Source organism: Cariama cristata, unplaced genomic scaffold, assembly GCF_000690535.1.
Source record: "Cariama cristata isolate BGI_N322 unplaced genomic scaffold, ASM69053v1 scaffold174, whole genome shotgun sequence".
NCBI classification, from domain to species: Eukaryota; Metazoa; Chordata; class Aves; order Cariamiformes; family Cariamidae; genus Cariama; species Cariama cristata.
The window spans coordinates 30,999-46,888 of NW_009610987.1; the positions used below are offsets into that span (position 1 = coordinate 30,999).

General features: G+C 41.9%; 1 protein-coding gene across 1 annotated transcript; it reads left to right on the forward strand.

The window, feature by feature from the left end:
- Positions 1-610: 610 nt before the first annotated feature.
- Positions 611-15,404, forward strand: ANKRD33B (ankyrin repeat domain 33B; the record flags this gene model as incomplete). The annotated part of the gene is made up of 4 exons (XM_009698057.1): positions 611-643; positions 1,644-1,773; positions 7,414-7,554; positions 14,554-15,404. Coding segments are annotated over 4 exons (1,155 nt in total), but the record flags the coding sequence as incomplete, so codon positions are not given.
- Positions 15,405-15,890: the final 486 nt, after the last annotated feature.

Here is a 15,890-nt window from a genome sequence, read left to right on the forward strand (position 1 = left end):
TGACACAATTTGTTTTGAAAGCTAAGAATGATTACATTTTAGTAAAACTTAATTAATCTGAACAAACCCACCAGGAGAGTAGGTATGTTTTAGTGCAAAAATATATATATGTATGACTTTAAGCAGAATCCTCTGTGCAATTTCAATAGAATGGTTTGAAGTATTGTAGGTTCTTCACAAGGAAATGGAGATGCTTTTTACAAAGCAGTGGTGGGTGTTGCTTCATAGTGAGGACAAGAGTGAATTGAGAAAAGATATCAGAGTAATAATTTTATCCAAAGATGTAATTGAGAAATACCTTACACAGCCTGTGAGCATCCCAAAGAGTTGGCATTGCCTCTGAATTTCAATGAAGCTGTTTGTTTGCCTTCTAAGCCAAAAGGACTATCCAAAATAACAATGAAACAGGAGACTGAAATATTAACTAACTAGTTATAACAACAATAAATCAGAAGCTGCAGTTGTTGTCATTTGGCGAATGTCTCTATCTCAGTAGTGTCCATGGGGAAAAGAAATACACAGAATGTTTAGGCAAGAGCCGCTTAGAAAAATGATGGAGGAGTCAGGGTGGGCCATTCAGTTTTCATAACCATGTTCTCCTTCTTGTTAGTCTTTTGTGGTTATGAACTTGCAGCATGTCCGCGTAAGTGCGTTTTAGGCAGCCAGGGTTACCAGAGAGGTTGAGATTTGTGTCTCTGCCCTTATCTTTTCAATAGTGAGATACTGATGCTGAGCTCAAGAGAACCGAGTCATGCATGGGCAGTGAAGAGGGAGCACAAGGAACACCGATTTATCTGCACCCGCCCTCCCCTACGCCCATCAGCCCCGTGCAGATGAACACTGGGCTGCCTCAGTAATCCTGAAGACCGGAGATAATGGTTTAATCCTAGTGGTCAAGTGAGCAGCCAGGATTAAGTACTGTAGTTCCATTTAATTAATGACAAGTGTATTTTGCTATGCTTTAGGGAAGCTGTCAGTTTGCCGCTGTGGAGTGAAACGCTATCTGAGTACCAAGCGGAGTCACAAGGTTTACCTCCTGGCTTGGCTTCCTCCTGGAAGTTTTACAGCTTTCAGCTGTCATAAAGCACATTAAACAGGAACTCTAAAAGCAATTTTATTTTATTGATTATGATTATAAAAAAAGGTCTAGTTCTAATGGGAAACCTGAAGTATTTAATGATAGCAACAGGCAGGATGAACACAACTCCTGCCTACCGCTTCCCCTTCAGAGAACAAGTAGTTGTTTTTCAGAGAATTAATATTCAGAGCAAGTCCAGTTCATCTTACCTGCCGGGTTCATTTTATTATATAATAAAATCTGATTTATTCTCATTTGGATATAGAGTATATAGCCATATAAGCATAAGCTATTTATAAACAGTTACTTTCCAAGTAGCGTAATATAATACCTACTCTCTTAGGTATTTCTGAGGAATACCAAATGTTACTTGCCAAAGGGCAGAGATAAAAAGCAGTGTTTTGGATCTGAACATTGTGCCTGGAGCTAATCACTAGTTATGCTGATACCTTTTCAGTTCTTCAGTCTGACAAAAAAAAGAAATAAAAAAGCAGACTAGTATGCTTCCTCAGTGAACTTTTCTGAGTTTGGTAAACCTAACTCTCTCTTTATATTTTACTTACAGAATGGTCTTATTGTTGCCTGTTACCAAGGTTATGTGGATATTGTAATAGCCTTAGCACAATGCCCTCACCTTGATGTGAATTGGCAGGACAACGAAGGGAACACAGCTCTAATTACAGCTGCACAAGCAGGTAAGCCTCTTCATTTCACCTCTTACATACAAGATCTTAGGAGGACTGTGTGTTGTAGCTCTTATTTTTAGGATTTTTTCAAAGCCCTAAAAGAAATTAGTCTCCATAAAATAATCCTGGCCAAGCCCACTCCCAAGCAAGTTTGTCATGATTTTCTTTGAACTAATTAATCTATAGTAATATTTGTCCAATGGATTAAGACAGAAAAAGCTATACATTTCTAGCAGATGCCATTAACTATTTTAACTTAAAAATAAATAACATCTTGCCCCAAGTGTGGAGTACTATACTGCTTTGTTCCTTTAGGCTTATTTTCCTATGTTTGCTCTGGCAAGCAACCAGTCAACATTATGGTCATGTAATGTGCTGTATTAGTGCTGATAGCATCTCTTTTCTCACGCTTGTTGCACCTACCTCAGTGGGTTTGTAGTAATTGGTGACTGTAGGAAAATGTATAATCTTTAAGAAATATCTTAGCGGCTAAGACATTCTTCAACCACTCCATAGTTAAAAGCAAAAAACCCCTATTTACGTAGTCTCAGCAGGATTCAGTGTTTGCCAATGCTGCTTTTATAACAGACTGATTATATTGACATCGACCATGTTAATCCTGATGCAGACTGGAGTGAGAGCAGAGTTTATCCCCAGATTTTCTTTTATCCCATCCAGCATGGTAATATTCAGTGAACAAGCATAATAGATCATAAATGCAAGCGATGCTCCCAAAGGAGTCACTAGTTTCAAGTGTACAGTTAAAAAGCAATCAGTCAATTATTTCTGTTAAAACTGAAACACTGTGCTTTAACCTTTAAGGGAAGCTCTAGTTTTCTATTACAAGTATTAACAAAGTGCTAAAGCACACAAATCAGGAAAAATTTGACCAAGGAAGTCATCACTTTGTAGTCTAAAAGCTGCTCCAAGGGGTTGCCTGGCTCTGTATCCACGGTTTCCTTTGCGTCCCTGAAGCGTGCTCCTCAAAGGCAATCACTTTACAAGGAAATGCATACCTGGTCTTTATCATGTCTTCTCACTGACGAAGGATATGGGATGTTCGTGGGAGTTCAGGGGACATAGTGTTCCCTCCCAGACCCTGGCTGGCTGGAGGAAACAAATTTCCATCAGGTAACATCAATGGACATTACAAGCCATGTTGAAAGATTGGAGCAGTTTGGTTTTGATGTTTATTTAGTAAAATTGCCACTAGACATTTCTGGGTAGTACCAAACTTTGCATCATGTTGTACCAAAACCTGAACTCTGCTAAAGAAGTCGCTGCAAGATAGGTCTTGAATACTGGAAGAAAGAATTGTGACCACAGTAGTCACGTTTATAGCAAAGTCATGAGTATAGTAGCTTTCCAAAGAAAGTGGAGAAGTCTCCAAAACTCTAACCTACTAGCTGCCCTAATATAAATTTGGACTATAAAAAGTTTAACACTGACTCCTTCCTGACCTTTATAACTCGTGATAATGAGCTCAGAATTAATCCAGAGGGCTGACATCGACTTGACACTCTCTGCCAGTACTTGCTATTGATCCCCAAAGCAACTGGAAATGACTGTAGTCAGCAGAAGCTTATACAAACTCCTAACAACTTGGATGTTTTCCCTTGCCTATGATAATCCTGAACTACAGTGTTGACACCAGTTATTTAATTCATTATCACGAGGTACTGCTGTAGTCTTTACAGAGATTACTGTGAGGCTAACATTGCAACCAGAGGAGCTACAGTGCAATAAATGCTGCTTAATTATTGCTGAATGTTAAGTAGTAACACTGAGCAGTGTATTATAAAGAACTGAAAGCAAACTTATGTGAGCTTTCCTTTAGTGGAGAATTTATTTGTTTGGTTTTTTTCAAACTTTAGGCCATGAAAATAATAATATTTTTGTAAAATAAATTCTTCTGAGAGATTGCTGCTATTTATACCAAACGTATTGGTTTTCCTGTGGAAAGTCTAGTAGCAAATCCACATTATTTCAATTAACTGTAAGGTGATATCAGAAGGCTTCAGAAAGTGCTGCCATTTTTGTTATGACCCACTGACCAGGTGGGCCATCATGTAGGGCCAGACCCTGAAGAGGAGCTGGATGGGAAAGAGGCTGCGGTCCTGAGGGATCGTTCCTTGTGTTTCAGAGGCTGCATCTGTAACACGAGGTACAGATACGAAGGGAGATGACACGGAGGCCTCTTTACTTTTGCTAGAGGAGTTTAAAATCCACACTTGCCTATGCCCTTTCATGACTGCCCAGACATGATGCTCAAACCTGAGCATCAGCTTGAATTAAATAGAATTATCTTAAAGACCAATTACAGCCTCAGAAGATAAGTGAATTCACTCATATTGCTTTTGATAATTTAAGATTTTCATCCTTCAAAGAAAGTATCTAAAGCTGAAGTTTTTTGTGTGGACTGCCCTGAGAAAGATAGACTGGAGGCATCAGTGAAAAGCAGTACTTTCTTAACAAGCTTATTAGTATAGAAAAATAACCACCAAGTGCTCTGCTTAGTGTGTACATTTTGGGTTTGAAAATTGGTCTATTCACTTGCTCTCTCAATATATCTTACAGACATGGGATCCCTTCTCAAAGAGAGCTTGCCTTCCAAAACTGTAAATCTGTTGCAGCCTGCAGCAGGTGGTGCCCAGAAATGAGTGGTGATGCTGCTAAAGCAGAAGCAAAATCATTAAACATCAGTACAAGGACAATGCAGAAAAAATGGAAGATTGATGCAAACAGGAGATTGAAATAACAAGTGGAAAGAAAGGAAGGAAGGAAAGCGGTTTCAAAAACAGGGAAAAGGGAGGAAAATGACATTGAAATTTTTTTCTCAGTGTCGCTGCTGCTGAGGACATAGCTACATCGGTGGCAGCGTAGGGTAACTGGCATACACTGGTGTTTGGAAAGAGCCGTATTTGCTCACAAAGTCTAGATGTTTTATGTTACAGGGACCAGTCTGGGGCAAGGCTGTAGAGCTGGGAACACAAAATCAGAAGCTATCCCAGTTTCTGTTTATTAAGGGACACATAAGAACACAAACACCTAACGCACCCAGAGCATACAAGGTTCTGGATGTGCTCTGTTCCATTCATCCATCAGAAAGCATTCACCACCCATAGACCAAACACAGGCTTTTTGCAGGTACAATTCAAAATAATGATGTTATATGATAGAACATATTCCTTACTATGCAGTTTGTCCTTCTGCTTGTATTACATAGATTATTGGGTAATATTGTCATCATTATAGGCATTTCTTCTGTGGCAGCAATTAAGTGAATTAAGCTATTACAGACATCTGTGCTGATCTCTAAATGTGGCTCACAGGGTGAAGAAGTGTACGCTTAGCGTGCCAGTTCTGGTAGAAGATAGATCTGACTTACAGACAGCAAGAGCCCAATACAAATTCAGTATCACCAAAGTGGCTGAGGCCAGGCTAATTTATTTGAGAGCTGCATACAGCTTTCATAGCAGACTTTAAATCATGGAAGACTCACCTGGTTTACTATTTAGATACACACTTCTAGTTTACCCGGACGCAGGAGAACTGAAGCAAACTTTATGGCCTTAAACAAAAAGCATGTGACAGAGTTCAAACAAAAACTTGGCAGCTCTGAGTTTTGCTTTGAATTTGATAGCTGTTTGAACTAGAAATTTGAAGCAAACCTCAGAGGACAGAAGCTCCTGCAGATTAAAACTGAAGTGGTTTTCAGGAATCCCTGAGACAGAAAACTTCTGAGAATCACAAACCTCTTCATTTTCTTTGTTGTTTTATTGCTGGTATGCTTTCTGTCTCATTTGAGGCCATCTGTAGTCCCCTGGGGAGTTTTGGCTGAGCAAGGTCTTTCAGGATTGACTCTTAGGATCATCCCAGATTTGCAAAATGTCTCTTACTGCAGCTATGCTTTGGGCAAAAGGAAGAACATCTTTAGTAATGTAATAACCACTGAAAAATCTTCCCTCTTATTATTTCTCCTTGTTTCAGTTCCTGTCTCTGGTTTCTGTGGTCAAAAAGCAGTATTTCAGCTGTTCCAAAACTTTCATGAAGACATTTCAGCTGTTCCAAAACCTTCAGTGAAATAGAGCATGTCCTGCAAAACAATTCGGGCACAAAGATTCTCCCCGTAGTAACCGATACCCTGCTAGGATTTGATCTTATGCTATAAAGTCAGTGAAGCTGAAGCCTCTGTATTGAGTAAGCAGGACCGGGTCACTTGATCCTGCCCTGAACCCAGTTTGCTTTTGCTTTGTTCAGCTCATTGCGGTTTTCTGTATCTTTATATTTCATTTGCATCAGACTGCACAAGGTACAGGGAGCTCCTTATTTGGTTTTCTCTGACTCTGGCGTTGCTTAAACTGATCTGTGCTATCTCTACATCTGCTCAGGTTTCAGGAGAGTTTCCAGTTATGCAGCAAGGTAGCAGAGTCCAGCAAATTCTAGGAGATAGAGAGTAACACCTAGAAAACATCTTAAATTAATTGGTAAAGATTTTCTTAACTTGCTTTCCAAAGTGAATGCAGGACTGTTTTGGTACAAAGCGACTGCTGATGAAGTCTGCACCAGATGTGACACTGTAGACTTTTAAAATTGTCCTGTATGAATTATAATCTGCTTCAGTAACATTTCTAGATGAATTTGAATGACATGCGTCACAGAATATTCAGCTGGACTGCAGAGTGAGATGAGAGAATATTTTTACAGCTCCTAGTAATTAAATTGTGATTGTTGCAGCTGCCTGACAGACTGCATTATTTTATAAAGCATCAAAGCATCATAAAATGAATGACAAGTGAAGGGAAAACTGTTTTGAATGAGTCATAATGGCACTACATATTCTTCTTGTTCTGATAGTCCAATTATAAAGACTCGATGTTTTAATTGGTCTTCCAACCATTTAGCCAGAGATGTCTTCAACTATTCAGTACGCCCTTGCTGACACCAGTTATCTCGGTGTGCAAGGCACATGAATGGCATCAACAGTTGCTTTTAGAAACAGAATTTAAGTCATTTATTTTACTACCAAAACTGAACATCAGCCCCATTTTTCTGTTGCTGGTGGGTAGACAAGTAGCTTTACACTGTCAGATGGAAAAAAAACCCACAATGTGGGATTCTACACAGAATATCCCTTTGTCTTGTATCGGGCCTGGCATGGTTCATTACTATTATTGGCTGGAACTACCACGTGTAATCACTTTTTAATGAAGCACCGTGATTGTAAGGCTGAAATTTACCAGGGGAAGGAAAAAGCTGAACCTTTGCAGCAATCAGTTCTGCGCAGTGAGGGACCTGCCTTCCATAAACTGTAGGAATTCCCTTTGTAGTGCTACTCACTGAGGCCCCTTCGAATCTGAGAGTGATCATCTCTGGTCTTCAATTATTCTCTTACCCTAAACTGACTTTTCAGAGAGGAGAGCAACTTGAGAGAAGGTGGGAACCCAGGTTTCCAGGCTCCTATCCCAACACTCTAGTCACTTAACCCTGAGGCTGGTGACTGTAGAAGAGGATACAAAGAAAAGAGATCTTATATTCATTATCTGCATTTTTCCAGTTATCAAACCTGCAGGAGTAATTTTTGGTTTAATCTTGAGACAGCACCTTCATTCTGTGACATATTTTCTCTGCTTTTTCATTTCTTTAAAGGGCACATAACCATTACAAACTATTTGCTGAACTATTTTCCCGGGCTTGATATTGAGAAGAGGAATGTGTTCGGATTCACAGCACTGATGAAATCTGCGATGCAGGGCCGAACTGAATGCGTGAAAGCCTTGATGTTGGCAGGTATGCAAAGTGCTTTGCTGCTTCTTCGTCATCAGCTGGCTGTAAGTACTAGACAGTCACACACAATCACCAAGAAGAAAATTGGCTCTTGGGGTCTTTACTCTGAGAGGTGTGGTGCAGCCTTCCTTGGAAATGGGTGCAGCTTTTAAATAAGTCATAGACAAGGTGGTGATGCCACGTGCTGCAGGTGCAGGAGCGCTCAGTTTGCCTGTGGAAACTCATCCAGGAGCTCTCCAAGAGCTCTCAGGGTGAGATGCATTGTCTCCAGGAGAGTTTGGGGACTGTGGTCATCAAGATTTATAGATGAGGAGTTAATGAAGTTCATGACACAGCTGGGAAAGACATGCAGGTCTCTTGCTGCCAGCTCTGTGAGTGTGCCAGTGCAAGGGTGCAAGGGTGGTGGGACCGTAGTCAGACTTCCACGTCTCCCTCCACCCACAGCAGGTCCTAGGGCAGGGAGTAGAGAGCTTTGGGGGCTCTGGCTTCTGTCAGGAGAGTTTGGCGTAGGGTTCATATGTCACAGGGAACATTGGTGGGAAATTTGGCGACATAGGGAATAACCTCTCCTTCTAACCTCTCTACAGTTCTGAGTTTGTTTCCCAGGTTTATGGGCGACAGGACACCAGCAGGTCTGTGTCTGCTGCACGGAGGGAGTTGTGGCACAGGGGGTGAGCAGATCCTTCTCTGCCCACCTGCGTCTCCTTACATCTGAGAACAGAAAATATGTTTCTTGCTTGGCTCTTGACTGCGGTTGAATTTCCAGCTGCATGCATTGCAAGGTGAAGGGGTGCTGGAGAGGAAACTCGGAAGGGCGAGAGGCACTGGGGCAACAGTCTCTACAGGAGCAGTCCCAGCATACAGCAACTTTTAGCCACATTGTTGTATGTTTTTATTATATTAAGTAGTTGATACATAAATTATTAGCTAATAATTAAATAACTAGCATATATTAGTATACATTCTTGTATTACAGTTGCAGATATTTGACACAAATAAAATATTATGGAAATGATAACAGATTGCATGTGAATATTGTTACTGTCTAGACTAAGAATCCTACAGGTCCATTTCATGGAGAGAGATCTTGAATAAGTAGTTCATTTCAGTCACTTTGCTGTCACAGAAGTTTAACCCCTCATAATCTGAATATTTTAAGTCGCAGGCATTTATCAAGCATAGTTGTATTACTATCATTCATTTTCATAAAATCCAGTTTCTAGATGTTGATATGACACAGAAAATGCTTGGATGATGTGGTAAACAACAAGTTATTTTCTGCAAGGTTCTGTAGTCTCTCATACTGGAATCAAGGCTTTGGAATTGGATCATTCATTTTGGAGCTAAATTTTTATGACACAAAATTATAAAATGATTGTCAGATCTAGAGTACTGCTAGACATGGATGCAGTTTCTGGACTAACACACACTTCATGCAGATGCTAGTTCAGAATTTTCCAGTGCCCACTATAAATTATCACATAAAATGAAACTTCAATCCCAAGACCTTATGACTTGTCAAATTGACCTTACAGTGTAATTTCTATTATTATCACTGGAGATCTGATGGAAACTTGTTCTTTCTGTTTTGCTGACAAGAAGCTATTTCACAATCTTTCCATCTTTAACTGATAACTCAGTCTTTGTTATTCTACTTCTTGTACAAAAAGTATTGATATCAAAGTTCACTATGTGGTTGTTGCCTCTGGCATCTGAATAGGCACCTTCTTGTCTTCATGATTCATAAGAAAACAGAATATTAGGGAGAACAAACCCTTAGCCAGACAGAAAATGGCTTTGTTAGCATCCATATCAAGTTTACCTACAGAAAGTTGTATCGTCCTGTTTGTGCATCAGAGAGAGTGAGGATACCAAAGATCATCCATTGGCTAAAGAGTTGTAGAGTTAATATACTCTGAGTTTCTAAATTGCAGTTTATATACGTGTTTTTGTGAGTATTTTGCAGGTCCTCACATTTTCAGCTCAAAATAGGGACCACAAAGGAAGTGTGGCAAATTGCCTGCACCCATTTTAATATCTCAGTATTTTTTAGCGCTGTACAGCCTGGCGAAACATAGGGAGGGAGGGAGCTTTTCGTTTAGAATGGATTTAGAAGTAGTTCAGGGCTTAAGGGATACAGATTGGATGCTGACAATAAAGTGCTGGTTTGCTGAAGTAGATGAAAGAAATTGTTATTAAAAGATTTGGTGAAAAAATCAATTTCACAAACAAACCAGTGAAATTCCATGTTAAAACATAAGAATGCATGGAAATTTAGGGCGAAAACACCCATAATCAGCTGTGGGTCTACTTTCCTAGCTACAAAGCAGGTATGTGTCTTTAGGAAAGAGCTACAGGCAGGAAGTTTTTAAACCCAGTATCTGTTTAGTGGCTTGGCTAAGACCTCTGTTCACAGGCACCTAGTTACGGCAATGCAGGAGGTCAGTAAAGGAAAATAACTCACCTTCCTAGCCGCCTAAGCATGGATTTAACAGTCAGATCGGGAAGAAGTAACGGCAATGTGTGACAGATGGTTGGAGCTGGATTGTCAAAGTGACCGCTCTTTCTGAAATTTGAGTTCCTGGAGGGTGGCCAAGGTCAATCACTACAAGATTAAGGTGTTCTGAGACACTTGGCCATAGCGTTACTCTTTCAAAGTGAGGTTTTGGAACATGTGAATTTGCTATTTGTGAGCACACAGCAAGTAAGGAGGGAACCCAGTCGTGCATCGGCAATTTGTCACAGGCTGCTGCGCTGCCAGGACCGCGCTGGTGCCAGCGTTCAGCAAGCGAGCCAGCCCAAGTGGGAGCACAGAAATGCCGGTTGTAATTCACATGTCAAGCGCTGCTGTAATCTCCAGTGTAAACTCAGTGCTGCTTTAGCAAAGTTGTCGGAGTGGCTGTGGATCTGGAAACGGAGCTTTAAATACTGTGTATAAAACAGGTCGGTAACAGATGCCCGAGCTCTTTCACTCCCTGTCTTTAAACTCAGGATGTCAGTTTTGCATCTCAAGGGACATTAAACCTTCTTAATCAAATAGGATATTGATATCCCAAAGGGGCATGTGTATTCAAACTAGTTGTGCTGAAAATGATCTTCAGGACAACTTTCTTGGGAAAATCAAGGCAAGTGGTAAATGCAGTTTTCCTAAAAGAAAACTTGTAGGCTATACTTACACTGAAATAACAATTAGTTCAAGACTGTTACCACATTTAAAAAGGGACATGACTAGTCATGTCTCTTCCAGATGAGGCATTCTACTGAATGACACGTTTGTTCAGAAATGTCTCCTGATTCGTACAGAAAATCAATACCACTACAGTAAATCACAACTTAGGAGAGATTTTTTGATACGAGGTACAAAATCAGCATTGATTCCTGTTGAAAGATTGGGATTTCAATACTCTCTAGTATTGTTTTCTGAGATAAAGGTCCCGAAACATGGGGGAACACATCTCTCAGGGAGCGGCAGGAGTGGGCTTCTCCTCAAAGGGTGGTGAGCCAAAGGTGACACGAAGGCACACAGAGGCACGTGACTCATCAGCAAAGGTGCTCCTTGAAGAAACGGACCAGGGCTGGTGACAATAGCTAGGATCAGTCAGTACTGCCATGATTGCCAGGCAAGTCCCTGGTGACAAGGTAGGTCTGAGGTCAAAACAAGAAATCGAGTCTGTGGGTCAGGGTCCAAATGAGCAAGGGACGTGGGCAGGCACAGGCATGGCTGCACCACAGCTCAGGCGAGGACCAGAGCTGAGCATCTGAGCTTCAGTGCAGCCCCCGAGCAAAGGTGGGGAGCCCCCAGTAAGCACTTTCTCACACAGCTCTTTTTGCACAACTCTGACCCAAGGTCTCACAGCTGCACCATGTCAGAGCTGGCAGGTCTTTTTCTTGAAGAGAATGGTAAGCAGCTGTCTATGCCTCTTGCTTGTTTACAAGCAGATCATACAGTTCATTAAAATTTATATTTGGAGACAATTCCTTGCGGTACTGTTCCTCCTGTGGTAAATCCTTGCCAGTTACATGTACAACAAGGAAACAGCTTCCACGTAATCTTGCCATGTTCCCAGTCAGCTCCAGTGGGAAGGAGTGCAGCCCCAGCAAATATTAAGAAGGGGACAGGACAAGAGACTAGCCTGAGACGGAGAGATTCGGGCATGGGAAGTTTGGGTAGGATGGTTCAAAAGCAGGCTAGTGGAGCAGGAGGACATGTCTTTGTAGCCCTTTTTGCTCCTGCCCTCACTGGTTTGTCTGTAGCTTCTACAGTCATAAACTCTGTCAAACCCTGCTGACTTTGAGATCTCACAATCCTTTCTTCAGTCCACAGCTAATGAACTCTTTCCATTGATTAACTCTTCCTCCTCTCTGCCTCCTCTCTGCCTTCCAGTCTGGGCCCCATGCTTGACCCCCTGCAGTGCCCCTGTGCTTTCTCCCTGAGTGGTCCTTTCTGCAAATTTCACTTAAATTACACTTAAATTGAGACAAGCTCTTTTGCTTAGGGTGTCACCATCCACATTCGCTCTTGGTCTGTGTCTCCAGCATCCTCTTCTTAGCATCCTCTCTTTTGGGATTTTCTCAGAGACTTAGGAATCAACTGGTACTTAATAGAGTTAAAACGGAGCTTTTGATCACTTTCCCCATGCTCTCCTTTTTCCTCTGTTTTTCTGTAATGACAAAATATCCTTTGTAGGGAAGGTTAAACTGGAACCATTGCAAACTGGTTCCTGGTTACTATTCCTTATATCTAGTCTCCTTTATGCTAGTTTCAAATGCTGTCACCAAGATAATCCACCCTGAAAAAAAAAATTATCATAATATTTCTCTGGCCTTTTCCTCAAGTCTCGGTCTCTGGACATCTACCTCTTCCAAAGCAATGGGACAGAATGTCTTTTTTTTGTGACAAGATCTGTGTAGGTCAGTTTTGTGTTGGTTGTTTGAAAATGGTGCTTCAGCTGATAGAGAAGCTCTTCAAGAAGTCAAATGTTGTAGCTTGTTCATATCCCAGCTTGAAACTCTTTCAAGAAACCCAGAAACTATCTACAAGCCCAGTGGTACGTGTAAACCATGACTGAATGTTAAAGAGCTCAGTTATATCGAAAGCAGCTGGGCAGAGTGTCCGTGCCTGTCCCAGGGAATGTGCCGCAGAGCTGCTGAACAAACTCGATGTTCTGGAGCATGCAAAACTCCCTCTGAGATCAGTCGAAATTTAAAGGCAGAATATAAAACAAAGGATTTGCCGCTTAAGAGCGTGACTGCCTGAAACCAGGGAGTATTCCCTCATTTTTCTATCAATTTCATTCATTCACCCAGATACCCATATACTCTAAAATATCAAGATATGTGTGCCCAGGTGATATGTCCAGGATCACTTGGGTGTGATGCAGAGAATATGATGCTGGCTGTCAAGTCCTCAGCACGTCCCTGAGATTCTTTTTGATTGGTGACACCAAGCTAGTTTTTGGACAGATCTTTTGTACCCTTTAGCATTCACCAGCTGTAATGTGTTGGGCATTTGCAACAGTGTCTTGCTGACTTCAGCTTCCAAAACCTCTTGTTGCTGCTCATTGTTCTGCAGCATTTCTTCCACAGGTGCACTCCGTATTGAGCTTCCTCTGACCTTTACAGAGCTCTTCTGTGTGAGCAGAACTAGGGACGTGCCATCGTCACTGGCAAATGCCCACGCTCCCACCCTAATACCAGAACCGAGAGGACTTCTCTGCTATTTTCTGGTTGCCAGGGAATGTGGCAGCATTGGACACAGTACTACAGAAGCTGTAAAGGATACAGCAGAACAGACTAGGATGCTTGCTCCTCCTGTTACTGTTGTAGCCTCTCTTCAGGCAGCTAGATGCCCTGGACGAGAAGAGTGTAACCCCACTTGAAAGCAAAAGAGTGAAGAACAAGGGCAGAGGCCCATGTGAGGGGGGTTGTAGGAACATGGAGAGATCAAAAAGAAGGCAAAGCTGGAAAAGGATGCAGAAATACATGAGAAGAAAGAAAGGGGCGGGGGGGGGGATAGATGTCAGAACTGGATGCATAAAGATGATAAATTGGGAATGGGGGGAGGACAGGCTGAAAGACAATAACCACTAGAAATCATTTCCTTCCAGGACCTAGCACTATACTTCAAATGTCTAAGCCTCTCCTGTCTTGCATGTGTCCCAGTTGCCTCTTATGACTGGTCCTCTTGGCCATAACAGCATGTTTTTGCTAACAACTGCTTCATTTCTTCAGGGCTGGTAGTCTAAGGTAGATGAGAACAGCTGTTCTGGGCTCACACCAAAGGTCCATCTCGCCCATTATCCCCTCTCTGACATGTATGGAAACTTTTCTTATATTTGATCACCCTTGTCACCATCCTGTCAGCTTTCCTTAATTCTACAGTGTCCTTTCAGAGATAAGAGAACTTGAATTGTACATCTAGTGTTTTGTCTATTTTTTTCCTTTTTATTTCTATTTTTTCTCTGGTTTTTTCTCTATTTTTTAATGCTTTTCTAGAAATTCCTTGTGTTTCATTTGCTATTTTCACCCCTGGTGAGCACTGAGTTGACATTTTCATGGAACTTGCAATCATCAGCCCAAGATCTCTCTTCTGAGTGGCAGGGATCAGTGCAAAGCCCATTGTTCTGTATGGGAAGGATTTTTGTGTACAGATTTGTTTCTCTCCATGTTTGTCACTCTCTTCTTGTGAGCTTGAGTGAATGGGTTTTAAAATGGTATGCAACATTCAATGCAGTTGAAATTCATCATGTCACTCTTTGCATTGTTTTAAGAGAATTTCATATATACAGCCTTAATGTCTTTAATTTTTTTTTTTAATAAATCAAGAGTTCAGAAAGTCAGGGACCTGATCTCTCCTTATTGAATGTTAATTTTGACAAAAATATTATTGTGTGTTGTATGTGACATTTTCTTTCAGGGATCTGCCTGATTCAACTCTGATCATAGCAACAAAATTGCGGGCAGTTTCATTAATTAATACTAATTGTTTTTCTTTTCTTTGAGGGGCAAATGTTCATGTGACTGATCCAAGCCGTGGACTGACTTCATGGGAATGGGCTTGTTACACAGGAAGATCAGAATCTGCCTTCATCATGCAAAAGCTGATGGACAGGCCATGCCCGGAACAGTTTTGTGATCAATTTAAACCAGAATGGCCAAAGATGAAGGAACTTCTTGCCAAGGCGGCAGAGCCAAAAAGCTGTTTGCAGAGGATTTCTGAGTGCATGAGAGCAGCTGTCTCATTCCGGTCTTTCTACGGCCCAGAAGAAGACGGGGTCCTCGACCACATGGTGAAGGTGACAACAAGCTTGGGCAGTCCTTTCATTGCTCTGTCATGCCGGACTGTGTGCCCAGGCAGCCCACCTTCTGTGGGGAAACGCAGACTGGCTGTGCAAGAAATCATTAGGAAGCAGAGAGCCGAGGAGATCCGATCTCAGGACAAAGAGCACTTTAGCAGCTACGAGAAGCTGTTTCAGAACTCCAAAGTCACGCTGATCCCCAAGAAGAAGGACCGGCGAGCCAGCCTGCAGCCCATCAGCCTTGCAGTCTCTCAAGTGAACACCATAGCCACGAGGAAAGCAAGCCTCTTGCCTCTCCACCTGCTTAGACGGAGCAGTGTCAGGCCGGGATTTGTCATCCCCAAAGTCCGTATCAGCAAGGCTCCTCCACCCACCTTCCAGCCAGAGAAGGCGAGAAGGAGGAGCAGTGCAAAGGATGACCCCTATTTGCAGATTCCCAAATGGAGATACAAGGAGCTAAAAGAGGAGAGGAAGAAGGCAGAGGAACAGGAGAAGAAAAAAGCAGCAGAGACTCAAAAGCAGAGGCAGGTGTCTCCTGCCAGATGCAGGACCTGATTTAAAGGCAGTTGCTTAGAAGGTTTTAGAGCCATTAGTCTTGTTATCTGGGCAAGATAACAGGCTGAATGCCTTCGTGCATGCCCACTGCTCACAAAGCTGGAATACTGGATAATGGCCCTTAAGGGGCAGAAACAGGGCAAGGGCTATGGCACAGTGTGTCGGATGGTGGAGCAGGAAGGTACTGTGAGGTGGAAGACTTACTACCTTTACCTGTCTGCTGTTGATAGGAAGTTTTAAGTGGTGCAGTTCCTTTGTGATTTCCTTTTTCCCAGTTCCAGGTGAAGGACTGAGAAACAGCTTGAAAAACAACATGTATGTGAAAGGATCGTATTTTGTGTTTGTTCATTTTGTAATGGACAAAATTAAGGAGTTGTGCTTTTGACACTAGACATTCCTCCCCCTCCTTGCTTAGATGGACATATTGCAAGGTTTTATAGTAATAATGAAAAGTTTAAAATATACCACAGTGTTGGTGGGCAGTGA